The sequence below is a fragment of the Salvia miltiorrhiza genome, chromosome 3, assembly GCF_028751815.1.
Source record: "Salvia miltiorrhiza cultivar Shanhuang (shh) chromosome 3, IMPLAD_Smil_shh, whole genome shotgun sequence".
NCBI classification, from domain to species: Eukaryota; Viridiplantae; Streptophyta; class Magnoliopsida; order Lamiales; family Lamiaceae; genus Salvia; species Salvia miltiorrhiza.
In genome coordinates this window covers 11,031,732-11,058,437 of record NC_080389.1, presented here as the reverse complement: position 1 = coordinate 11,058,437, position 26,706 = coordinate 11,031,732, and the positions used below count along the sequence as shown (strand labels likewise).

Below are 26,706 nucleotides of genomic sequence, written 5' to 3'. Positions count from 1 at the left end.
ATTATTACTTTTCAAACAAAATAGTCCCACAAACACCAACACTCAAACCAAGGGGTGGTGTAACAATCAAGGGAAGAATATTGGACTCATAAAGTGAAAAATTCGATGAGACTTTGAGGTAACTTTTGTATGTACTTGTACAATTCTATCTATGACTTTTGGTCTATTACAACATGTCGATGATATTTTATTAACATTTTGAGGTTGTCTTTTGTGTGTACATTGTATATGCCTCAATGTAGCTTCCGATTGAGTGCACTGTGTATATATGATGCATAATGTCTTAAAAATATTTAAGTAGTTTGTATATAAAATGTACTTGTGGATTGCTGCAATTTTTATGAGTTAGTGACTTATAGAAATTCTCTTACAAGTCATAGTATAATATGGCTGCACTTGGAAATGATTTGACTAGCATCATTATTAATCTTAGATTTCACAGAGCAATTATAGAAACACCGCGTCCTACGCGGTGTGAAATTTCTAGTTTATATATAACTGGTGGAGTATAGTCCAAAAATAAGTCGGAATTTCTTTTGTGGATGTCCCAAAAAGGAAAAATAAGACGTTCTTTTGTGGACGGAGGGAGCACTGGTGGATCTAGGGGGGCCTGAAGCCCCTTCCAAATTTTTGAGTTTTTTTTAATAAATAAATAAATAAATAGATATAGTATAATACAAAATTTTAATAACTATAGTATCCATTGTTAATTGCTTTACATTTTACATTGATTTGTTATATTTATCCTATTTTCTTTTGTTAGTTAATTTGTAATGTTGAATTTGAGTCAATCCTCATGTTAAAGTAAAATTATGAATTATTAATAATGAATATTAATTCATTCTTTTTAGAAGTTGAAACAATTTTTTTAAAAAATAATTATAGAAGTAGGTCTTTATATGCTTTCAAAAAAATGAACTGTACAGAATGTTTAAAAAAAATTGGCTCGAGGGCTCCCGCCCCCAAATCCCGTGTAAATATGTTCAGACGCCATAGTTCGACAAATTCAGCCCCCCTAAATATAAATCCTAGATTCACTCCTAGGAGGATAGTTCGACAAATTCAGCCCCCCCCCCCCAAAAAAAATTTAAATTAAATTTGCTTAAACTTTTCTCTCATATTCGAAGGATAGAATTGGAGAAATCCTTCATAAAAGTAAATGCCTCTAAGTACTTCCAGTGCGGTGGGCTTTCAATATATGTGGCTTCGAAATCGATATCGCTCACCAAGTAAATTTATGAATACTCGTGTTTGGTTTGATGGATGAGATAGATAAGATTGATAAGAGTGATAGGATTGAATGGGTGATTAATTAATCCACCTAACTTTGGGGTGATAAACAATTACTCATTTATGTAACTAGATGCGGGCCAAATTATCAATCACGGGTTTTTATCATGCAAACCAAATTAAACACTTGATTAAAGTGGATTATTTTATCAATCATACCTTATCACTCAAACCAAACGCCTAAGGGACGAGAATTATATATATTGTGTGCAGTAAATTGAGTAATATATTCCAACATCGAGGGACAAACATAGTACAAACAAGATATCAAGAAACCACAATTGTCGCACAACTAAACGTCATCACAAACACATGAACCACCAAGGGGAAAATCTAGGTAGAAACTTTTCAAATTAATGCCAACAAGCAAAACGTACGTAACAATAATGCAGACAAATGTGCTAGCTAGCTCATGGATTGATATTCACCAAAACTATTTCGGAGATCAAGTCTGAATTCATGATCTTTGCTGCAATGTTTTTGGTTGTCACCATCTTTAACTCCTTCAGCATGTTCATCCTCTCAATCGCTTCGGGGAGGATATCCAGATATGGACAATCATAGATTTCTAATTTCATGAGCCAATACATTGCATCTTTTCCACATTGTATATTTCTCAGATTCCACAACTCTTTGAGGCACAGGACTTTAAGACGAGGGAAGCCGTGGTGCAAGATAACCATTTCTTGACCAGTGTATGCATTAAGCAATTTGAGGTACTCTAGCTTGGGTAACTTCTCTAGTAGTGGCATGGGGTCTTCATCAAGACAGCTATTAACCAACGTCAATGATTCAATATTTAGAGGGAGATTATTTGGTAACCTGGCAAGGAGTCCATCCAATTTGAGTGTTTTGAGCCTCTGTAGAATAGCAAGCTCATCCAAACAAGGCATGCTTCTGAAACGATACCCTCTTAAGATTAGGTGGTCAAGACCCTCCAACACAGCCAATGATACAAAGAGCTTGCTTACATCCGAGTTTCCATCAAATTCTTCTATGCCCAATTTGTGAAGGCGAGCCAACATTCTTAAGCGCGAGAGCTCATATGTCCAATTATCAACCGAGACGTAGGTTAAGGTCTCCAGATACTGTAGGGCTTCTATCTTCAAAGGATTTCGGGAAATAACATCGAACAAGTAGAGGTGGTGAAGCTTACTCATTTTCCATATAATATCTGGCACCTCCACCATAAAGTTTTGAGCTATGTCAAGAACCTCAAGCTTTTCCAAACACCCCAACGAGTCTGGGAGCTCTTGTAAGTAATTGTTTCTCAATCCCAAGTATCTTAATTCCATCAATTTGCCGATAGTTTCAGGTAAAAACTTCAACCCAAAATCTTCCAAATCTAGTATCCTAAGTCGTTGTTCAAAGCTCTTCCAATAACACGGACTAGTGTCGAAGAAGCCACCTCCATGGAAGAAGAGAGAAACAAGATGTTTATCTTGATCCGTGGAGTAGTTGAATTTGTCTCTGCTACAAATGATAACACGATGATAACGAGGACTCTCACAGGGTCGATTATTTCCATTGTTCCTTAGGATCTCAAAACCAAGTTTCTCCTCTGCTTTTTGAATGGATAGCATGTGTAGCACAACATTCATGGCATACTCCGTGCTCTTTTCCTTGACATCAATAACAGATTCATTAACTAAACCATCTAAATATGGTTTACAATTTTTTTCATAATCCACTACTCCTACTGCATTCCAAATCTGTTTCAATTTTTCTGCCCTCAAAGTTGTATTCTCCTTGAAAAAGGACATACACATGAAACATGGATCCAACTTCGGATCCAATTTTTGATAAAATGGTTCCAATAACTTCAATGTTGAACCAAAATCAACTGATACAAGAAGTTCTTCCCATTCACTCTCCCCCGAGACTTTCTTTTCCGCTAACTGCTTTCCCACCTCTTTTATAGCTAATGGCAGACCACCACATTTTCTCAGCATTTGTTTTCCCATATGCTCCAAGTCCATTGGGAATTTGTGGTCACCCGTCAATTTATTGCCATGGTTTATTGTTTTCAAAAACAATTGCCAGCTCTTTTTAGATTCCAAAGCTTTCATCTTATGAAAATCTTCTTTGTCTACATGTAGGTCCATATGCTTCGTGTGACTTGTGACCAGCAATCTACTTCCCCTCCCTGCTTACATATAAGACCAATACAAAAAAGAACAGTCAGAAGTTAGCGCAGCACGACTAGATCATAAACAGGAAAACGATCATATATACATACATTCGTGTGGAAGATCATCCCAGAAAGACTTCAAGTTCATTTGTTTTGGCACGTCATCGAGAACTATAAGATATTGCGTTTCATGCAGGAGTCGCCAAAGCATACCTCGGAGACTCCGGTTGTCCATATCCTCCAATGAGGAAGATGTATGGAGATTCTCAGGATCTTCTACTGCTACTTGTTGTATGAGTTTGATAAGTAGCTCTTTAAGAGTGAAGTAAGTAGAATTAGAAACCCAAGCACGACGCTCAAATTGCTCTTTGACGGTTGGGTGGTTGAATATCTCTCTAGCAAGAGTTGTCTTTCCAATGCCAGCCATCCCTATGATAAGAACATTCTTCAGCCATAGTTCCCCACCAACAATACTTCCGAGCACCAGCATTTCCAGATCTTCCTCGAAGCCCACCACATCTACATCATCTTCAACATTTTCTGATGATCTCATGTTGGACTCATCATCTCCCAGTTTCAGCATCTGCTTCTTGATCTCTCCGATCCATCTATGGATGGACTCATAGTCGTCTTTGTAACAACTACCAATGCTTTTGCCAAATCGGAAAATGCGAAGGGCATCGTCAGCCATGCCCACAAGGTCACATACCAAAAAATTTAGGGTTCTACCCTCTTCCAACTTCTTATCCCTCACAATATCCACAATCTCTCTAATCTCTTTAATAATATTTTCTATTTGCTCATTGAGAAATACTAAAATAGTTTCATCCACATCCTCATCTGTTTCATCCCCATCCTCATCTGTCCCATCCTCATCTGTTTCATCCTCATTTGGTTTGTCCTCTAGTTTCTGTATCAGCGATAAGAGGAGGGCCTCCGACATGTTGGAGCTCCCACCAAACTGCCCTAATGGCTAATTTAACAGCATTAGTAGTGTCACGACCGGCCTTAATTAGGGATAATTAAGTCGGGAAACCATGACTGGGGAAGGGAAATTACGAAGCGGGTTTAGAAAGGGGTGCATAAAAGAATACTCAAAGAGCTTGAATACGTGTGAAATATTCCTTAAAAAGGAAAAAAGGCATAGTTCGCATAAAAAGGGTACTCAAAGAACTTGTATACGCATTATATTCCTTAAAAGGAAAAAGGCATCGTTAGGGGCTTGGCTAAAACATTATCAGAGTTTGCAACGGAAGGCGTAACTGAAATAATCAGTGTTTACAGCGGAATGCATAACTGAGATACATGTATGAAGACATGTATCCTTTCTGAGCCTACTTTAAGTTCGACAAAAACTCCACTCAGCAACAACACTTCATCGCCCATCACAGCTCAACCTGCACAAACATAAATATCGAAGGGCTAAGTACAAGAGTACTTAGTGGGCAGTTGCCAAGCATATAACATAACATCATTAACAATTTCACAATATCGCATAAGAGGCATGAGTTTCTTTCATATCCTTTGCTCATTAAACATTTCCAAATTCATAAATAACATGAGCGCATTCTTCATCATCAACAATCATAAACAAGCATCGTGTCGTGGAGAAGGCCTTCCCCAACGAACACGGGCATCGCGCCGTGAAGGGGGCCTCCCTCAGCGGTCACGGCATCGTACTATTGAGGGAGGCCTCCCCCAATAGACGCTGTAACACTGGCATACTGGCATACTGGCATCGCGCCGCGAGAGAGGCCTCTCTCAGCGGACACGGGCATCGCGCCGTGAGGAAGGCCCTCCTCAGCGGACACGGCATCGTACTGTTGAGGGAGGCCTCCCCCAACAGACGCAAGCATCAAACATAAGCATAAACTTATCAGCGTAAAGCATTCAAGCGTAAATAAGCGTAATCAAGCGTAAATCACATAAGGCGTAAGTAGCATAAACAGCATAGCGTAAATCATTTAGCGTGAAGCATAATAAAGCTTAACTCAATTAGGCGTAATAAAGCATAACACACTTGAAGATCCAATTTGCATTTTTAAAGCATAACACTTGCATAGCATTTTATTTACGCGTAAGAAATTGCCCACCTGATAGCAAAGTTTTGCTAAGGTACTGTGACTCCTTGAATAGTTCTTACTCTCGCTCTTGACCTTAATCACGAGAATATAAAATAAGACATTGGCTCGAGGAAAATTCTCAATTAATGAGAAAGCGTAATTTAACTATTATGCATGAATCTGGTATGCATGAACTAATCTTCTGAACGATATTTGGGGCATCCTACTATTTATCCTCGTTAATAGATTTAACTAACTTCCGTCCAACGCGGTCGAATAGAGCTGTGATTCTTCATTTCCCATCGAAATATTCTAATTGTAAAATAGATCTCGCATTGGTACTCGATCGAAAATAAAGAACTAATTCGGCTTTAATCGAGGTGTGATCTCGTAAAAATTATCGGGCTTTTCAAAATTTAATAATTAATTGAAAACATTTCACTTGAGTTAAGAACACCAACAATATTCTTACTCGTCTTTCTTTAATAATTGGATTTATAATTAAAACCAATTAAATACTTTTATTGCAAGTAAAAATGCAATTTCATGTCATGCTTAGCATATAATAAGTAATTTACTTAAAATATGCACATAATAATAATACAATATTATTATTATGTAAATCATCCTTTGAGAAAAATAATTAATTAAACTAATTAAATAGTCTAATTAATAAGTATCCATTTTTCTTTGAACTGCAGCCCAGTTAAATAATAAGGTAGTCCATTTCTTTAAAAAAAACATAAGTCCAATGTTTCAATTTAAATCAGGGCCCAAAGACTTTAATAAAATCGTCCCAAAGACTTTAATAAAATCGGCTCATAGCCAAAGTCCAATACCATTTAAACACAAGCCCAATATTTTAAAAGATAAAGGCCCAATTAAAATAAATGAAGAGTCCCAAATTCCATTTAAAAATCGGCCCATCACTTATTAAAAATCGGCCCAAGACTCGGCCCAAAATAAAGAAATAACCCGGCCCAATGTAATGGCCCAACAAAATATAAATGAGATTAGAATAATAGCCCATCGTAAAATAAGCATCAGCCCAATCTTTAAAATAATTCAAGCCCAATAGAAATAATGTGAATGTCCATTTAAATAAAGACTGGCCCAATTCGAATTTATTTGTGAAAGCCCAATCGATTAAATTGGAAGCTCAATTCCTTTAGAATAAAACAAACCCAAGCTCAAATAATTCAGCCCAAATAATATAGATAAAGGCCCAATTCGAATTTAGATGTGAAGCCCAAGACATTAAAATTCAAGCCCGAAAATTAAAAGGGAAAAGCCCAAGCAAAAGAAATAAAATTAAGCCCATTCTAAAAAATCAGAGGCCCAACAATATAAATAAAAACCGGCCCAACAACTTAACTCATTCACTCATTCCTTCTACATTTTCGGCCCAATAGCCAAAGCCCAACAATCCAGGCCCAAAACCCAAACCCTATTACCTTTCTCCTCTCTCTCTTAATCACACGCGCACACACACATTCAGAGACACACACAAAACAAACACACGCACACAGCAAGGCACCCCCCCTCGCCCTCTTCTCTCCTCCGGCGGTAGGCGTCGCCGGCCACGCCGCCGCCCCGACAACCCTCTCTCCTTTACCTCAATCACGGCCGCCCACCTCCTTCACTCCACCGAACCCAGCGGAAACATTATACAGTCACCGCGCCCTTCTCCGTGAAGAGCCGACGATCGGCCCCTCTCCCTCGCTCCATCTTCTTCTCCATCGTTTCCCTACAACATAAGTCAGCGGCCGCAGCAGCAAAACCGACCACCGCCTCTCCCTCAAACAGACGCCCACCTCTCTTCTCTCTTCCTCTCTCAAGATCTATTCGTCTCTCTCTCTCTCTCGAAGTCACCGCCGTCGGAGCTCGCCGGAGTTGAGATCGCCGCCTGGAGCTGCTGCTGTTCGCCGGGAGTTGAGGTCGCCGCCTGCTCGTCTAGCCGTCTCTCATGGAGCCGCCGTCGCCATGGACAGCAGGTAAGCCTTAGCTTCTTCTCCCTTCATTTGTTCTCTTTTTCTCCTTTTCCTTTTTTTTTTTTTTTATAATCTAATCTCTTCCTCTTTGGCAGATCGGAAGCCACCCGCCGCCGCGTCGCCGGAAAAAGATAAGTTCTCTTCCCTCTGTTCTTTTCTTCCCTTTCATTTCCTTCCCTTTTTAGATTAAAAACCGAAATTTTCCTCTCATTTCCCTCCTTGGCAGATCGACAACCACCACGGCTTCGCCGCCGTCCGTCGACCGCCGGCAGCCACCGAGCTGTCTCACTCCCTCCCCTGACTCGGACACACAAGAACAGGAGACTCATCCCCCCCAAATTCCAGTTTACACATAGAAGCAATTAGAGTTTCAATTCTGTTCATTTTTCGTTTTTCTTCTACAACAATTGATTGTACATGTAAAAGCTAGAAAACATATAGTAAATACATGTGTGTGCATATGTATGTATTGCTGTACTTTGATATAGTGTTTGGTGACTTACTGCTGAATTTGTTTCTGCGGTGGAGTAAATTAATTGGAGTAGGACAATTTGTTGCAGGAACTCTGCAGAAATGGTGAGGATGTAAAATGAAATTTTGGGAAAAATTAATGGTGGTTTAAAACTAATTACTCACCTTCCTTCCTGCTGAATTCGACAACTTGGACATCAGTGAAGGAAACTTGAATTTTTGAACTTGGAAATTGGATGAGCCGTGAGTGAAGAGTGAGGAAATGGTGAAGGTGATAATGGTGGTGGGTGGCTGAGGGAGCAAAGATTAGTGGGGAAAAATGTAGTGGAGAAAAACAAAAGTTAGGTTAGTGGGAAAAAATGTAGTGGAGAAAAAAAACAAAAGTTGGTGGTGTTACTTCATGGTTTGAAAAATGGTGCAGGCATAGGGTATGGTGGAATGATCACCTATTTTTTTTTTACTATGCAGATTTTATTTTGATTTTGTGTCAATACTTTAGTGAGTGGTATTAAGTGGCCACGTAGAGTCCACAACCTTTGTGGTATACTAGACGATTTTCCCCAAGCTGAGAACTAGACTGTAGTCTGTGAACTGTAAATAAATACTGGCTTCGATTTTAAATCATCGCATTTCTGTATCTGCTTGATATCTTTTTCCTTGCCTGCTAACTTGATAAACTATAATATAACTTAAATTAAATCCGTAGATTTAATCTGCGTTGCAGTCGGAATAATTCCTCGACTTCTAGTAAATAATAGAAATAATATTTCTATCGCATATAAATTAATAACTTGACTTTGCTAAGTCAGTTATTAAACTGAATAATAAATTATTGAATGACTCAATAATCCTCGTCGCGTTTTTCTCATACTTTATAAAAGTATAAAGCTAAAATAATAACTCCGTTTCTGAAAAAAAAAAATCAGGACCATAAACTGGATTCATTTATAAAAATTGCATTTACTAGTTTTAATCATAATTAAAAGAGCGGGCTACTACATACTACCCCTCTTAACAAAAATTTCGTCCCGAAATTTGCATATCTCTGCTAAAACAGTTCGGGGTATTTTTCCTTCATCTTGTTTTCAAGCTCCCACGTAGCTTTTCTTGTCTGCGGTGTCTCCATAAGATTTTCACTGATGTGATTGAGGCTGATTTCACAAGTGTCCGCGTATTGCTGGCAAGGGGGTGTGGGTGTTCCCAATTGCTGAACCTTGTTGTCTGTTGGGGCATTGCGTGGAGTAGTGACCCTTTTGACCACAATTGTAACAACCGTTAGTCCCAGCTCGACAAACACTCCTATGCATTTTACCGCAATTTGGGCAAGGTGAAATTCCTCTCTGACCTTGGCTATCCCCAGTTGGCTCGAGGTTAGTCTGTGCCTCGTACCTTGGTTGAATAAACTGTTCGGCCTGTTCATTTTCTTGCCATACTCGCTTATTAATCGGATTGATATTGTCTTCATTGTTGTCCCACTTGCGCTTCCCTTTGAGAGTATGCGAGGCTGCCGGTAAGTCGTTTGGCATCGAGATAAACGGTGGGGCTGACTTGTCTGACGGCATTGCAGCTTCAATGTCAAGTGCCCTGTTCAGAGACTCCGTGTATGAGAGTCCTCTGTGGCTTGCTAAAGTCATCTTAATTTCGTGTCGCAGACCGACACAAAATTTCTCTGCCATCTTCTCATCTGTGTCTACTTGTTGTGGAGCAAACCTAGACAGGTTGCAGAATTCCTTGTCGTATTCAACCACCGATTTCTTTCCTTGCTTTAACTCGTAGAACTCAGCTTCTTTCTTCTTCCTATAGCTTTTCGGAATATATTTATCATATAATCCTGTCTTAAAATCTTCCCAAGTATAACTTGCCCATTGTTCTGGTGTCAGAATTTTTCGACGTGCTTCCCACCAGAAGTCAGCTGATCCTGTTAGTTGGAAAGAGACGCAAGATAGGCGCTCCTCATCATTACAACGTAGAAAGTTGAAAATGTGTTCCATTGCACGCACCCAAATCTCAGCTTCAGCCGGTTCACTCGTTCCGTCAAACGTAGGTGGGTTTTGCCTTAAAAAGAGTTCTTCGACTCTCCTAGTCGGAGGCGGAGGGGATGGGTTATGTCCTCGAGCATCTTGTGGTTCTTCGGGTACAGCGTTACGGTTTCTGCGATTGTTATTGTTTCTCACAGGGCGTCCTCTCTTAGGCGGCATTCTGGTATCAAATATGTGCCAATTAGTACACTCTAGCATAATCTAATACAAACCTCAAAAGAATTCTTGTACAGGTTAACTTATTCTAACTTGTAAACAAGTCATAACTCCAATGACAACATTGATGTAGTAAGCTTTAAGGGTCCTTAGCATCTCATTTCCATGAGTCATATCAATTCTTAAGCATATAATATATCATCATCTAAACTGGATACTTAGGTATAAGTCATGGAGATTTATAGCGGCTATAAAATCACGAGCTTAAAAATTATTCTATACGCATCACTTATCTTGCTTCTTTCACTATAGCCACCAAAAGATACAGTCGAAGTTCTTCTACGTTTGCTTCTATGTTCTGTCGTAGTGGTGATCTCATAACTTAATAGCTCTATGTTCATAGGGATTTATTCCATAAGCATACTTAATCGCACTTGCGTAAATCATTTCATTCAATAACAACATAACAAAGCTATTGACAGTTACTCACTTTGTTATTACGATAGTTCTCACTTTTTGTAAACATTAACTCAAAACTTGGAATAGCTTACCATTCTGCTTCGTTGAGTGTGATGCGATGAAGTGCTGAGCTTTGTCGATTGAAATCTAGACACTTTAGTGATCCATTCTAAGTTTGGCTTAAATAAACTCTTAGGCTCAGAGCAAACGAACTGCTCTGATACCACTCTGTCACGACCGGCCTTAATTAGGGATAATTAAGTCGGGAAACCATGACTGGGGAAGGGAAATTACGAAGCGGGTTTAGAAAGGGGTGCATAAAAGAATACTCAAAGAGCTTGAATACGTGTGAAATATTCCTTAAAAAGGAAAAAAGGCATAGTTCGCATAAAAAGGGTACTCAAAGAACTTGTATACGCATTATATTCCTTAAAAGGAAAAAGGCATCGTTAGGGGCTTGGCTAAAACATTATCAGAGTTTGCAACGGAAGGCGTAACTGAAATAATCAGTGTTTACAGCGGAATGCATAACTGAGATACATGTATGAAGACATGTATCCTTTCTGAGCCTACTTTAAGTTCGACAAAAACTCCACTCAGCAACAACACTTCATCGCCCATCACAGCTCAACCTGCACAAACATAAATATCGAAGGGCTAAGTACAAGAGTACTTAGTGGGCAGTTGCCAAGCATATAACATAACATCATTAACAATTTCACAATATCGCATAAGAGGCATGAGTTTCTTTCATATCCTTTGCTCATTAAACATTTCCAAATTCATAAATAACATGAGCGCATTCTTCATCATCAACAATCATAAACAAGCATCGTGTCGTGGAGAAGGCCTTCCCCAACGAACACGGGCATCGCGCCGTGAAGGGGGCCTCCCTCAGCGGTCACGGCATCGTACTATTGAGGGAGGCCTCCCCCAATAGACGCTGTAACACTGGCATACTGGCATACTGGCATCGCGCCGCGAGAGAGGCCTCTCTCAGCGGACACGGGCATCGCGCCGTGAGGAAGGCCCTCCTCAGCGGACACGGCATCGTACTGTTGAGGGAGGCCTCCCCCAACAGACGCAAGCATCAAACATAAGCATAAACTTATCAGCGTAAAGCATTCAAGCGTAAATAAGCGTAATCAAGCGTAAATCACATAAGGCGTAAGTAGCATAAACAGCATAGCGTAAATCATTTAGCGTGAAGCATAATAAAGCTTAACTCAATTAGGCGTAATAAAGCATAACACACTTGAAGATCCAATTTGCATTTTTAAAGCATAACACTTGCATAACATTTTATTTACGCGTAAGAAATTGCCCACCTGATAGCAAAGTTTTGCTAAGGTACTGTGACTCCTTGAATAGTTCTTACTCTCGCTCTTGACCTTAATCACGAGAATATAAAATAAGACATTGGCTCGAGGAAAATTCTCAATTAATGAGAAAGCGTAATTTAACTATTATGCATGAATCTGGTATGCATGAACTAATCTTCTGAACGATATTTGGGGCATCCTACTATTTATCCTCGTTAATAGATTTAACTAACTTCCGTCCAACGCGGTCGAATAGAGCTGTGATTCTTCATTTCCCATCGAAATATTCTAATTGTAAAATAGATCTCGCATTGGTACTCGATCGAAAATAAAGAACTAATTCGGCTTTAATCGAGGTGTGATCTCGTAAAAATTATCGGGCTTTTCAAAATTTAATAATTAATTGAAAACATTTCACTTGAGTTAAGAACACCAACAATATTCTTACTCGTCTTTCTTTAATAATTGGATTTATAATTAAAACCAATTAAATACTTTTATTGCAAGTAAAAATGCAATTTCATGTCATGCTTAGCATATAATAAGTAATTTACTTAAAATATGCACATAATAATAATACAATATTATTATTATGTAAATCATCCTTTGAGAAAAATAATTAATTAAACTAATTAAATAGTCTAATTAATAAGTATCCATTTTTCTTTGAACTGCAGCCCAGTTAAATAATAAGGTAGTCCATTTCTTTAAAAAAAACATAAGTCCAATGTTTCAATTTAAATCAGGGCCCAAAGACTTTAATAAAATCGTCCCAAAGACTTTAATAAAATCGGCTCATAGCCAAAGTCCAATACCATTTAAACACAAGCCCAATATTTTAAAAGATAAAGGCCCAATTAAAATAAATGAAGAGTCCCAAATTCCATTTAAAAATCGGCCCATCACTTATTAAAAATCGGCCCAAGACTCGGCCCAAAATAAAGAAATAACCCGGCCCAATGTAATGGCCCAACAAAATATAAATGAGATTAGAATAATAGCCCATCGTAAAATAAGCATCAGCCCAATCTTTAAAATAATTCAAGCCCAATAGAAATAATGTGAATGTCCATTTAAATAAAGACTGGCCCAATTCGAATTTATTTGTGAAAGCCCAATCGATTAAATTGGAAGCTCAATTCCTTTAGAATAAAACAAACCCAAGCTCAAATAATTCAGCCCAAATAATATAGATAAAGGCCCAATTCGAATTTAGATGTGAAGCCCAAGACATTAAAATTCAAGCCCGAAAATTAAAAGGGAAAAGCCCAAGCAAAAGAAATAAAATTAAGCCCATTCTAAAAAATCAGAGGCCCAACAATATAAATAAAAACCGGCCCAACAACTTAACTCATTCACTCATTCCTTCTACATTTTCGGCCCAATAGCCAAAGCCCAACAATCCAGGCCCAAAACCCAAACCCTATTACCTTTCTCCTCTCTCTCTTAATCACACGCGCACACACACATTCAGAGACACACACAAAACAAACACACGCACACAGCAAGGCACCCCCCCTCGCCCTCTTCTCTCCTCCGGCGGTAGGCGTCGCCGGCCACGCCGCCGCCCCGACAACCCTCTCTCCTTTACCTCAATCACGGCCGCCCACCTCCTTCACTCCACCGAACCCAGCGGAAACATTATACAGTCACCGCGCCCTTCTCCGTGAAGAGCCGACGATCGGCCCCTCTCCCTCGCTCCATCTTCTTCTCCATCGTTTCCCTACAACATAAGTCAGCGGCCGCAGCAGCAAAACCGACCACCGCCTCTCCCTCAAACAGACGCCCACCTCTCTTCTCTCTTCCTCTCTCAAGATCTATTCGTCTCTCTCTCTCTCTCGAAGTCACCGCCGTCGGAGCTCGCCGGAGTTGAGATCGCCGCCTGGAGCTGCTGCTGTTCGCCGGGAGTTGAGGTCGCCGCCTGCTCGTCTAGCCGTCTCTCATGGAGCCGCCGTCGCCATGGACAGCAGGTAAGCCTTAGCTTCTTCTCCCTTCATTTGTTCTCTTTTTCTCCTTTTCCTTTTTTTTTTTTTTTTATAATCTAATCTCTTCCTCTTTGGCAGATCGGAAGCCACCCGCCGCCGCGTCGCCGGAAAAAGATAAGTTCTCTTCCCTCTGTTCTTTTCTTCCCTTTCATTTCCTTCCCTTTTTAGATTAAAAACCGAAATTTTCCTCTCATTTCCCTCCTTGGCAGATCGACAACCACCACGGCTTCGCCGCCGTCCGTCGACCGCCGGCAGCCACCGAGCTGTCTCACTCCCTCCCCTGACTCGGACACACAAGAACAGGAGACTCATCCCCCCCAAATTCCAGTTTACACATAGAAGCAATTAGAGTTTCAATTCTGTTCATTTTTCGTTTTTCTTCTACAACAATTGATTGTACATGTAAAAGCTAGAAAACATATAGTAAATACATGTGTGTGCATATGTATGTATTGCTGTACTTTGATATAGTGTTTGGTGACTTACTGCTGAATTTGTTTCTGCGGTGGAGTAAATTAATTGGAGTAGGACAATTTGTTGCAGGAACTCTGCAGAAATGGTGAGGATGTAAAATGAAATTTTGGGAAAAATTAATGGTGGTTTAAAACTAATTACTCACCTTCCTTCCTGCTGAATTCGACAACTTGGACATCAGTGAAGGAAACTTGAATTTTTGAACTTGGAAATTGGATGAGCCGTGAGTGAAGAGTGAGGAAATGGTGAAGGTGATAATGGTGGTGGGTGGCTGAGGGAGCAAAGATTAGTGGGGAAAAATGTAGTGGAGAAAAACAAAAGTTAGGTTAGTGGGAAAAAATGTAGTGGAGAAAAAAAACAAAAGTTGGTGGTGTTACTTCATGGTTTGAAAAATGGTGCAGGCATAGGGTATGGTGGAATGATCACCTATTTTTTTTTTACTATGCAGATTTTATTTTGATTTTGTGTCAATACTTTAGTGAGTGGTATTAAGTGGCCACGTAGAGTCCACAACCTTTGTGGTATACTAGACGATTTTCCCCAAGCTGAGAACTAGACTGTAGTCTGTGAACTGTAAATAAATACTGGCTTCGATTTTAAATCATCGCATTTCTGTATCTGCTTGATATCTTTTTCCTTGCCTGCTAACTTGATAAACTATAATATAACTTAAATTAAATCCGTAGATTTAATCTGCGTTGCAGTCGGAATAATTCCTCGACTTCTAGTAAATAATAGAAATAATATTTCTATCGCATATAAATTAATAACTTGACTTTGCTAAGTCAGTTATTAAACTGAATAATAAATTATTGAATGACTCAATAATCCTCGTCGCGTTTTTCTCATACTTTATAAAAGTATAAAGCTAAAATAATAACTCCGTTTCTGAAAAAAAAAATCAGGACCATAAACTGGATTCATTTATAAAAATTGCATTTACTAGTTTTAATCATAATTAAAAGAGCGGGCTACTACATACTACCCCTCTTAACAAAAATTTCGTCCCGAAATTTGCATATCTCTGCTAAAACAGTTCGGGGTATTTTTCCTTCATCTTGTTTTCAAGCTCCCACGTAGCTTTTCTTGTCTGCGGTGTCTCCATAAGATTTTCACTGATGTGATTGAGGCTGATTTCACAAGTGTCCGCGTATTGCTGGCAAGGGGGTGTGGGTGTTCCCAATTGCTGAACCTTGTTGTCTGTTGGGGCATTGCGTGGAGTAGTGACCCTTTTGACCACAATTGTAACAACCGTTAGTCCCAGCTCGACAAACACTCCTATGCATTTTACCGCAATTTGGGCAAGGTGAAATTCCTCTCTGACCTTGGCTATCCCCAGTTGGCTCGAGGTTAGTCTGTGCCTCGTACCTTGGTTGAATAAACTGTTCGGCCTGTTCATTTTCTTGCCATACTCGCTTATTAATCGGATTGATATTGTCTTCATTGTTGTCCCACTTGCGCTTCCCTTTGAGAGTATGCGAGGCTGCCGGTAAGTCGTTTGGCATCGAGATAAACGGTGGGGCTGACTTGTCTGACGGCATTGCAGCTTCAATGTCAAGTGCCCTGTTCAGAGACTCCGTGTATGAGAGTCCTCTGTGGCTTGCTAAAGTCATCTTAATTTCGTGTCGCAGACCGACACAAAATTTCTCTGCCATCTTCTCATCTGTGTCTACTTGTTGTGGAGCAAACCTAGACAGGTTGCAGAATTCCTTGTCGTATTCAACCACCGATTTCTTTCCTTGCTTTAACTCGTAGAACTCAGCTTCTTTCTTCTTCCTATAGCTTTTCGGAATATATTTATCATATAATCCTGTCTTAAAATCTTCCCAAGTATAACTTGCCCATTGTTCTGGTGTCAGAATTTTTCGACGTGCTTCCCACCAGAAGTCAGCTGATCCTGTTAGTTGGAAAGAGACGCAAGATAGGCGCTCCTCATCATTACAACGTAGAAAGTTGAAAATGTGTTCCATTGCACGCACCCAAATCTCAGCTTCAGCCGGTTCACTCGTTCCGTCAAACGTAGGTGGGTTTTGCCTTAAAAAGAGTTCTTCGACTCTCCTAGTCGGAGGCGGAGGGGATGGGTTATGTCCTCGAGCATCTTGTGGTTCTTCGGGTACAGCGTTACGGTTTCTGCGATTGTTATTGTTTCTCACAGGGCGTCCTCTCTTAGGCGGCATTCTGGTATCAAATATGTGCCAATTAGTACACTCTAGCATAATCTAATACAAACCTCAAAAGAATTCTTGTACAGGTTAACTTATTCTAACTTGTAAACAAGTCATAACTCCAATGACAACATTGATGTAGTAAGCTTTAAGGGTCCTTAGCATCTCATTTCCATGAGTCATATCAATTCTTAAGCATATAATATATCATCATCTAAACTGGATACTTAGGTATAAGTCATGGAGATTTATAGCGGCTATAAAATCACGAGCTTAAAAATTATTCTATACGCATCACTTATCTTGCTTCTTTCACTATAGCCACCAAAAGATACAGTCGAAGTTCTTCTACGTTTGCTTCTATGTTCTGTCGTAGTGGTGATCTCATAACTTAATAGCTCTATGTTCATAGGGATTTATTCCATAAGCATACTTAATCGCACTTGCGTAAATCATTTCATTCAATAACAACATAACAAAGCTATTGACAGTTACTCACTTTGTTATTACGATAGTTCTCACTTTTTGTAAACATTAACTCAAAACTTGGAATAGCTTACCATTCTGCTTCGTTGAGTGTGATGCGATGAAGTGCTGAGCTTTGTCGATTGAAATCTAGACACTTTAGTGATCCATTCTAAGTTTGGCTTAAATAAACTCTTAGGCTCAGAGCAAACGAACTGCTCTGATACCACTCTGTCACGACCGGCCTTAATTAGGGATAATTAAGTCGGGAAACCATGACTGGGGAAGGGAAATTACGAAGCGGGTTTAGAAAGGGGTGCATAAAAGAATACTCAAAGAGCTTGAATACGTGTGAAATATTCCTTAAAAAGGAAAAAAGGCATAGTTCGCATAAAAAGGGTACTCAAAGAACTTGTATACGCATTATATTCCTTAAAAGGAAAAAGGCATCGTTAGGGGCTTGGCTAAAACATTATCAGAGTTTGCAACGGAAGGCGTAACTGAAATAATCAGTGTTTACAGCGGAATGCATAACTGAGATACATGTATGAAGACATGTATCCTTTCTGAGCCTACTTTAAGTTCGACAAAAACTCCACTCAGCAACAACACTTCATCGCCCATCACAGCTCAACCTGCACAAACATAAATATCGAAGGGCTAAGTACAAGAGTACTTAGTGGGCAGTTGCCAAGCATATAACATAACATCATTAACAATTTCACAATATCGCATAAGAGGCATGAGTTTCTTTCATATCCTTTGCTCATTAAACATTTCCAAATTCATAAATAACATGAGCGCATTCTTCATCATCAACAATCATAAACAAGCATCGTGTCGTGGAGAAGGCCTTCCCCAACGAACACGGGCATCGCGCCGTGAAGGGGGCCTCCCTCAGCGGTCACGGCATCGTACTATTGAGGGAGGCCTCCCCCAATAGACGCTGTAACACTGGCATACTGGCATACTGGCATCGCGCCGCGAGAGAGGCCTCTCTCAGCGGACACGGGCATCGCGCCGTGAGGAAGGCCCTCCTCAGCGGACACGGCATCGTACTGTTGAGGGAGGCCTCCCCCAACAGACGCAAGCATCAAACATAAGCATAAACTTATCAGCGTAAAGCATTCAAGCGTAAATAAGCGTAATCAAGCGTAAATCACATAAGGCGTAAGTAGCATAAACAGCATAGCGTAAATCATTTAGCGTGAAGCATAATAAAGCTTAACTCAATTAGGCGTAATAAAGCATAACACACTTGAAGATCCAATTTGCATTTTTAAAGCATAACACTTGCATAACATTTTATTTACGCGTAAGAAATTGCCCACCTGATAGCAAAGTTTTGCTAAGGTACTGTGACTCCTTGAATAGTTCTTACTCTCGCTCTTGACCTTAATCACGAGAATATAAAATAAGACATTGGCTCGAGGAAAATTCTCAATTAATGAGAAAGCGTAATTTAACTATTATGCATGAATCTGGTATGCATGAACTAATCTTCTGAACGATATTTGGGGCATCCTACTATTTATCCTCGTTAATAGATTTAACTAACTTCCGTCCAACGCGGTCGAATAGAGCTGTGATTCTTCATTTCCCATCGAAATATTCTAATTGTAAAATAGATCTCGCATTGGTACTCGATCGAAAATAAAGAACTAATTCGGCTTTAATCGAGGTGTGATCTCGTAAAAATTATCGGGCTTTTCAAAATTTAATAATTAATTGAAAACATTTCACTTGAGTTAAGAACACCAACAATATTCTTACTCGTCTTTCTTTAATAATTGGATTTATAATTAAAACCAATTAAATACTTTTATTGCAAGTAAAAATGCAATTTCATGTCATGCTTAGCATATAATAAGTAATTTACTTAAAATATGCACATAATAATAATACAATATTATTATTATGTAAATCATCCTTTGAGAAAAATAATTAATTAAACTAATTAAATAGTCTAATTAATAAGTATCCATTTTTCTTTGAACTGCAGCCCAGTTAAATAATAAGGTAGTCCATTTCTTTAAAAAAAACATAAGTCCAATGTTTCAATTTAAATCAGGGCCCAAAGACTTTAATAAAATCGTCCCAAAGACTTTAATAAAATCGGCTCATAGCCAAAGTCCAATACCATTTAAACACAAGCCCAATATTTTAAAAGATAAAGGCCCAATTAAAATAAATGAAGAGTCCCAAATTCCATTTAAAAATCGGCCCATCACTTATTAAAAATCGGCCCAAGACTCGGCCCAAAATAAAGAAATAACCCGGCCCAATGTAATGGCCCAACAAAATATAAATGAGATTAGAATAATAGCCCATCGTAAAATAAGCATCAGCCCAATCTTTAAAATAATTCAAGCCCAATAGAAATAATGTGAATGTCCATTTAAATAAAGACTGGCCCAATTCGAATTTATTTGTGAAAGCCCAATCGATTAAATTGGAAGCTCAATTCCTTTAGAATAAAACAAACCCAAGCTCAAATAATTCAGCCCAAATAATATAGATAAAGGCCCAATTCGAATTTAGATGTGAAGCCCAAGACATTAAAATTCAAGCCCGAAAATTAAAAGGGAAAAGCCCAAGCAAAAGAAATAAAATTAAGCCCATTCTAAAAAATCAGAGGCCCAACAATATAAATAAAAACCGGCCCAACAACTTAACTCATTCACTCATTCCTTCTACATTTTCGGCCCAATAGCCAAAGCCCAACAATCCAGGCCCAAAACCCAAACCCTATTACCTTTCTCCTCTCTCTCTTAATCACACGCGCACACACACATTCAGAGACACACACAAAACAAACACACGCACACAGCAAGGCACCCCCCCTCGCCCTCTTCTCTCCTCCGGCGGTAGGCGTCGCCGGCCACGCCGCCGCCCCGACAACCCTCTCTCCTTTACCTCAATCACGGCCGCCCACCTCCTTCACTCCACCGAACCCAGCGGAAACATTATACAGTCACCGCGCCCTTCTCCGTGAAGAGCCGACGATCGGCCCCTCTCCCTCGCTCCATCTTCTTCTCCATCGTTTCCCTACAACATAAGTCAGCGGCCGCAGCAGCAAAACCGACCACCGCCTCTCCCTCAAACAGACGCCCACCTCTCTTCTCTCTTCCTCTCTCAAGATCTATTCGTCTCTCTCTCTCTCGAAGTCACCGCCGTCGGAGCTCGCCGGAGTTGAGATCGCCGCCTGGAGCTGCTGCTGTTCGCCGGGAGTTGAGGTCGCCGCCTGCTCGTCTAGCCGTCTCTCATGGAGCCGCCGTCGCCATGGACAGCAGGTAAGCCTTAGCTTCTTCTCCCTTCATTTGTTCTCTTTTTCTCCTTTTCCTTTTTTTTTTTTTTTTATAATCTAATCTCTTCCTCTTTGGCAGATCGGAAGCCACCCGCCGCCGCGTCGCCGGAAAAAGATAAGTTCTCTTCCCTCTGTTCTTTTCTTCCCTTTCATTTCCTTCCCTTTTTAGATTAAAAACCGAAATTTTCCTCTCATTTCCCTCCTTGGCAGATCGACAACCACCACGGCTTCGCCGCCGTCCGTCGACCGCCGGCAGCCACCGAGCTGTCTCACTCCCTCCCCTGACTCGGACACACAAGAACAGGAGACTCATCCCCCCCAAATTCCAGTTTACACATAGAAGCAATTAGAGTTTCAATTCTGTTCATTTTTCGTTTTTCTTCTACAACAATTGATTGTACATGTAAAAGCTAGAAAACATATAGTAAATACATGTGTGTGCATATGTATGTATTGCTGTACTTTGATATAGTGTTTGGTGACTTACTGCTGAATTTGTTTCTGCGGTGGAGTAAATTAATTGGAGTAGGACAATTTGTTGCAGGAACTCTGCAGAAATGGTGAGGATGTAAAATGAAATTTTGGGAAAAATTAATGGTGGTTTAAAACTAATTACTCACCTTCCTTCCTGCTGAATTCGACAACTTGGACATCAGTGAAGGAAACTTGAATTTTTGAACTTGGAAATTGGATGAGCCGTGAGTGAAGAGTGAGGAAATGGTGAAGGTGATAATGGTGGTGGGTGGCTGAGGGAGCAAAGATTAGTGGGGAAAAATGTAGTGGAGAAAAACAAAAGTTAGGTTAGTGGAAAAAAATGTAGTGGAGAAAAAAAACAAAAGTTGGTGGTGTTACTTCATGGTTTGAAAAATGGTGCAGGCATAGGGTATGGTGGAATGATCACCTATTTTTTTTTTACTATGCAGATTTTATTTTGATTTTGTGTCAATACTTTAGTGAGTGGTATTAAGTGGCCACGTAGAGTCCACAACCTTTGTGGTATACTAGACGATTTTCCCCAAGCTGAGAACTAGACTGTAGTCTGTGAACTGTAAATAAATACTGGCTTCGATTTTAAATCATCGCATTTCTGTATCTGCTTGATATCTTTTTCCTTGCCTGCTAACTTGATAAACTATAATATAACTTAAATTAAATCCGTAGATTTAATCTGCGTTGCAGTCGGAATAATTCCTCGACTTCTAGTAAATAATAGAAATAATATTTCTATCGCATATAAATTAATAACTTGACTTTGCTAAGTCAGTTATTAAACTGAATAATAAATTATTGAATGACTCAATAATCCTCGTCGCGTTTTTCTCATACTTTATAAAAGTATAAAGCTAAAATAATAACTCCGTTTCTGAAAAAAAAAATCAGGACCATAAACTGGATTCATTTATAAAAATTGCATTTACTAGTTTTAATCATAATTAAAAGAGCGGGCTACTACAAGTAGCTAGCTAGGAAATAACAAATTATCCCAACAAATTGATAAATTATTAGTATAGAAGAAAATGATTTTCGATTGATCAATAGAATTTACCCAAGCCAAAGATTTCAAAAATCTAACTCTATATAACAACACCATAATCATGTGAATTTATTTTTCGGTATAAGTGATAACATCATGAACACATGAATTCTAAAATTAATCTAATCTACATACGAAGAAGGAAAGAACTATCTTTCCTTTTTCTTTTCTTTTATTTTAACACTCACTGATGTGTGTATTTTAGTTGTCTAGATTCTAGTTGTTTGCCGTGAGTTTTGATTGATATAGCACAAGTTTGGTGTTATTTTGTGGAGGATTTGCATGGTTTGTGATTAGAGGAAGTTGGATGCATGGAAAGCGTGAAAACGAGATTTTGGAGAAGTTTTAGCTTTGAATTGAAGATGCATGAGAGTTGGGCTTGGAGCTATTTATTCTGGATTGTATTAAGTTTTAGGGTTATTAGCCTGTAAATACACGAACTTTTTATATTTTCTGAAATTTAACATGATTTTTATTTTTAGCCCACAAATACACGAACTTAACATTTTTTCTGAATTTTGACATCGACATTAAAAAACTCTATTTATTGTGGAGATGGAGGCCGGAATACATGACGTGAACTACGAAATATGCACTTGAATAGAGTAATTTGATTCATTATTTGGATTAGAGAGTGAATGACATGGTATACTGGCCTTCACGTTAATAGTATTTTAGAATTTTTTTTTGTAGATGTCAAAAATCAGAAAAAATGTTAAGTTCGTGTATTTGTGGGCTAAAAATAAAAGTCATGTTAAATTTCAGAAAATATAAAAAGTTCGTGTATTTACAGGCTAATAACCCTAAGTTTTAAAACTCTTGTTTATATTTTTGGGCCTAATTTTGGTGAAGGGGCCTATTAGCCCATGTGTGGCAGGGACGGGTACTAGGGATTTTAATCCCTTAAAGTTTGTTTTAGTTGGGAGACTGCCGCATGATTAGTAGATATATTAGGGCTTAAATTTCTTTTGGAGACAGACACGTTTTATTTTCTTAGATTAGGAGTTTATTTGGTTTTGTTTTTCGCTTGGAGTTGCGGCTGGAATTCGAAACCTTGGCAGGCGACACTTTTTAGTTCTTAATTGTGGTGACTTCTTTAATTTCAACTGCAATTTATTTACTTGGTTTTATGTTTGTCTTTATTTATTTTATTGTATCTAGTTTAATTATGAGTAGCTAAATTCTTAATTCGACGATAATATTAAAATACTGATTTAATATCTGTGAGATCTAATTGTTCATAAAATTGGTTCATATTGATTTCGATTTATTCCTTGTGTTTAAAGTCAATTCTGATTTAATTTAAGCCTGATCAACTTAGATTTAATTAGATTAAAGTCAATTGGTTCCTCCAATCCGTAATTGTTGGAATATGACTGATTAGTGATAAAGCTACCATGTTCGTAGTAGGAATAAATTGGTACACGAATTATTACTTGTGTTCTTGGGTAATTTGTCTAAACCGGGTTCCTTCATCTTAATGCTATTAATATTAAATCTAGGTTTGACGTTTACACATAGGTTATATTTTAATAAGGGAAATAGGCAGGTCTGGCGTCTACAGCTGTCTATCGACAAAGTAAGTAGGAATTGTGGTACGTCCTTTGCGTTCACGATATCTTATAACTGGTTGGTTGATATGGATTAATTTATCATTGCGTCGATGATCAGAGTTATTAAATTAATATGGATTTATTCGAGCCGAGTTACCTTTCTTTAATTAATTTCTATTTGCAATTTTTGTTAATTTATTTGTTTTCGTAGTTGATTAGTATTATCTCTCAATTTAAGGCGTGGTGGCTACACCGAATTAGATCTCTGTGAAATTGAAGTCATTACTCCGTTCTCTATGGTTCGACCCTGCTTATTACTATACTCATTTAAATTCTTGGTAGAATTGCAAGAATTATTTGGTGGTATACGACGTCCACCACTTACATAAAAAGTGACTCTTATTCCACTTACAATACATTCAAGTATTCAACCACTTTATTAAAACCTGTGTTACTCTCAAATGGATACTAAAAGCTGGGACGTGGGGAATATTATGAAATATACTCCCTCCATCCCATAAGAGTGTGCCCTTATTTCAATTTTGAGACGTCCCACAAGAGTGTGCATTTTTCTTTTTTGGACACTACCCCACCACTAACTCATTATTTCATACTCTTATTTTATAATAAAGTAAATCACTTTTTCAACTCGCAATACACCCAATTAACATTTTATTAAAACTCGTGCCACCAAAAATAATGCACAGTCTTGTGAGACGGAGGGAATATTAATTAATAGGATTAAATAAGTTTATAGGAAAAAAATGCACATATTATATTTTCCTAATTATGAGGCAAAAAAGTTGTTTTGCTCCCATCTTATATAGCCCCACTATTAAATATTTCTAAATCATAAACTAATTGCTATAATTTCTATAGTTACATGTAATACAAAATCAGAGTTAACTATATGTTACTCATACTTTGAATTTTTAAGAGAGTAGCAAAGTCACTTTTTTCTTTTGGCAATACCTCTAAATAATCATTTTGCTTAATACTTCAATCAAAATTGCCCATAGAGTATATTGGACAAAGATGTAGATACTGGTATGGATGGGAAGATTTGCACCAATTGTTAAAGCTCTTGACTGAGTCTCATATTCAAACCAAAATGCTTTTGTGTTTTGCATTATATATTTTTAAACACACAATATCATCTATTCTCATATGACATGTCAAATCATAAGTATCGTAAATTGACCTATTCCTCAAGATGAAATTGTACGAACATTAAAATTTATACTCCTTTCATCGCAGTAGAATAGTCTTGTTTCTTTTTGGAACGGAGATTAAAAAACTTGCTTTTTCAGTGTAAAAGTGTGTGAGACCATATTGTTTGTAGTGTAAAATCATTATCAAAAATAGAAACATGAATATTCTAGTGGGAACGTCCCGAAAAGGAAAACACGACTATTAGAGTGGGACGGAATGAGTATCATACATTCCTGAATCTGGTAGTAATTAAACTGGATTAAATTGGTAATTAGGATTAATAAGTTGAGTGTGTGAATTTTATTAATTAAATTACATCCATAGAATCAGTCGTTTAATTAATAGAATTTCTATTTGATTTTTATATGCTTTGTTGAGATTTAGTTTTTCTCCATCATTTTTGTGTGGCTATCTGAATATTGTTAGAGTTTTCATTAGGATTATTTAGAGTAATTTCATTGATCAGTTCTCGTGGATACGATACTATACTTGTTGTTTATTGCTATAATTACATTGTTATAGTTGTAATTTTTGTTACTAATAAAATAGTGATCACCAAGTCTCTTCTTTTTCTAACTTATTTTTTTAAAAAAATTGTTTTGTTCAATAAGAGTGCGTTTATTTTCATTGTAAATTTTTTTTATTGAAAACATGATGGATAAGAAAATATGAGAAAAATATTTTTTCCTTCCTTTTTATTATATATTTACTAGAGATGAAAATATTGAAAAATATTTTACACCACTACCTAAAGATAACATTATCCAACATTGGAGAGAAAATGCGTGAAAATGAGATACGGAGAAAATATTTCACCCTGCCCGAAGAAAATTTTCTTTCATAATAAACATGTGAAAATGATGGGTAAATGCTGAAAATATATTTATTTTCTCCTTCCACCAAAGTAAACGCACCCTAAATGTAAAAGAACAATCTCATTTGAAGCTTTTCTCAACATCTAGTAAAAGAATAATATTTTTTTACTTTTCTATTATTCCTACTTTTAGTCCATCTCTAAGACCTTTTTGCTACCCTTTTAACCCGGATATATTTGGAATAAATCTTTCTTCATGACATGAACCATTTGAACCACAACAACAACAACAATGTGGATTTTTTGTCATGGTTATCTTGAATATATTTAATGAAGTCACAAGATAATGAACTAATATTAATCTACCTTAAAAATTAAATTATGTAAATAATAAGCATAATATATAGTTAAAGAGGCGTTTACTTTTCATGATTAAAATATACATGATTGATAATTTTTATCCTCATTATTAGGATTTCTCCAACCCCTCTTTCAATTGGATAAGAATCAAGCAGATTATCTTACACTTTAGAAATTATCAAGAACCTTCAAACATCGCAAAGTTTGAATTCATCTTAATAAATGTCTATTTTTATCTATTAAGTCAACCCTCAATAGTCTATCAAAATTCTCCATAAATGTCTTCTTCTCAACCAGTGTCGTGCATATTTTTACGAAGTCTTAGTCCTAGCTAATGCCATGTCATATTCTTATAATTTGGTGGATCTACAAGGTAGCAATGGTCTTCTATACTTAACATTTCGGAAACTCCTAGCTATTCATATTCACTTAATGCATTACACATGTAATAAATCTTTGAATTGAGTCATAGAAGCTCTTAATTATTTTGAAAGAATTAGGTATGTAGGCCAAAAATGAATGCATAACTCCACACAAAAGATTGCCAAATTAATGTATAAAAACGTTTGCAGCGCGATGCGCTGGTGCAATACTAGTTGACACATAAAAGTGAATTCTCTATTCATGAAATTAATTAATTTATTAACACTACAGTTTATGTATTTATAATATCTTAGATTTCAAAATTATAATAACAAAATCTAATAAAATCATAAACCTAAACATTAAATCCAAAAACGACCTGGGTTTGACAAAATTTCCTAATTAAAGTGAAAGATTTCAAAAAATTAAAATTTTCTAATATAATTAAAGAAAAAGAAGAAAAAACCTTTTCGCGATTCTTCTTCTTACTCGACTTGATCTACTTTCCGAATCAATCCTCCATTTTCCTTAGCTTCTCTGCTTTCGTTTTTC

At 37.8% G+C, this 26,706-nt stretch overlaps 1 protein-coding gene and 3 long non-coding RNA genes across 5 annotated transcripts; 3 read left to right on the top strand and 1 right to left on the bottom strand.

Annotated features, from left to right (window-relative positions):
* Positions 1–1,527: 1,527 nt before the first annotated feature.
* LOC131017515 (probable disease resistance RPP8-like protein 2) lies at positions 1,528–26,706 on the bottom strand. Of its 2 annotated transcripts, none has more exons than XM_057946270.1 (3): positions 26,621–26,706; positions 3,530–4,394; positions 1,528–3,436 (listed from the first exon to the last, which is right to left on the bottom strand). In XM_057946270.1, exons 2-3 carry the CDS (start codon positions 4,362–4,364, stop codon positions 1,701–1,703), a joined length of 2,571 nt encoding a protein of 856 aa, XP_057802253.1. In that variant the 5' UTR covers positions 4,365–4,394; positions 26,621–26,706; the 3' UTR covers positions 1,528–1,700. The 2 variants fall into 2 exon arrangements, with proteins under 2 accessions (XP_057802253.1, XP_057802255.1); XM_057946272.1 differs by having other exon boundaries at positions 3,635–4,394.
* Positions 5,736–8,034, top strand: LOC131017637 (uncharacterized). The gene is made up of 2 exons (XR_009099723.1): positions 5,736–7,478; positions 7,571–8,034. It is a non-coding gene; the product is annotated as an uncharacterized LOC131017637 (long non-coding RNA).
* On the top strand, positions 12,150–14,449 carry LOC131017636 (uncharacterized). Its single transcript, XR_009099722.1, has 2 exons — positions 12,150–13,892; positions 13,986–14,449. It is a non-coding gene; the product is annotated as an uncharacterized LOC131017636 (long non-coding RNA).
* Positions 18,564–20,861, top strand: LOC131017645 (uncharacterized). Its single transcript, XR_009099734.1, has 2 exons — positions 18,564–20,304; positions 20,398–20,861. It is a non-coding gene; the product is annotated as an uncharacterized LOC131017645 (long non-coding RNA).

Excerpts from the sequence above, each read along its gene's own strand:
- LOC131017515 (XM_057946270.1), bottom strand. The coding sequence starts at position 4,364 with ATGTCGGAGGCCCTCCTCTTATCGCTGATACAGAAACTAGAGGACAAA. Across the intron at positions 3,437-3,529 it reads GGATGATCTTCCACACGAAT|GGAGGGGAAGTAGATTGCTG; the intron begins GTATGTATATAT and ends ATATGTAAGCAG.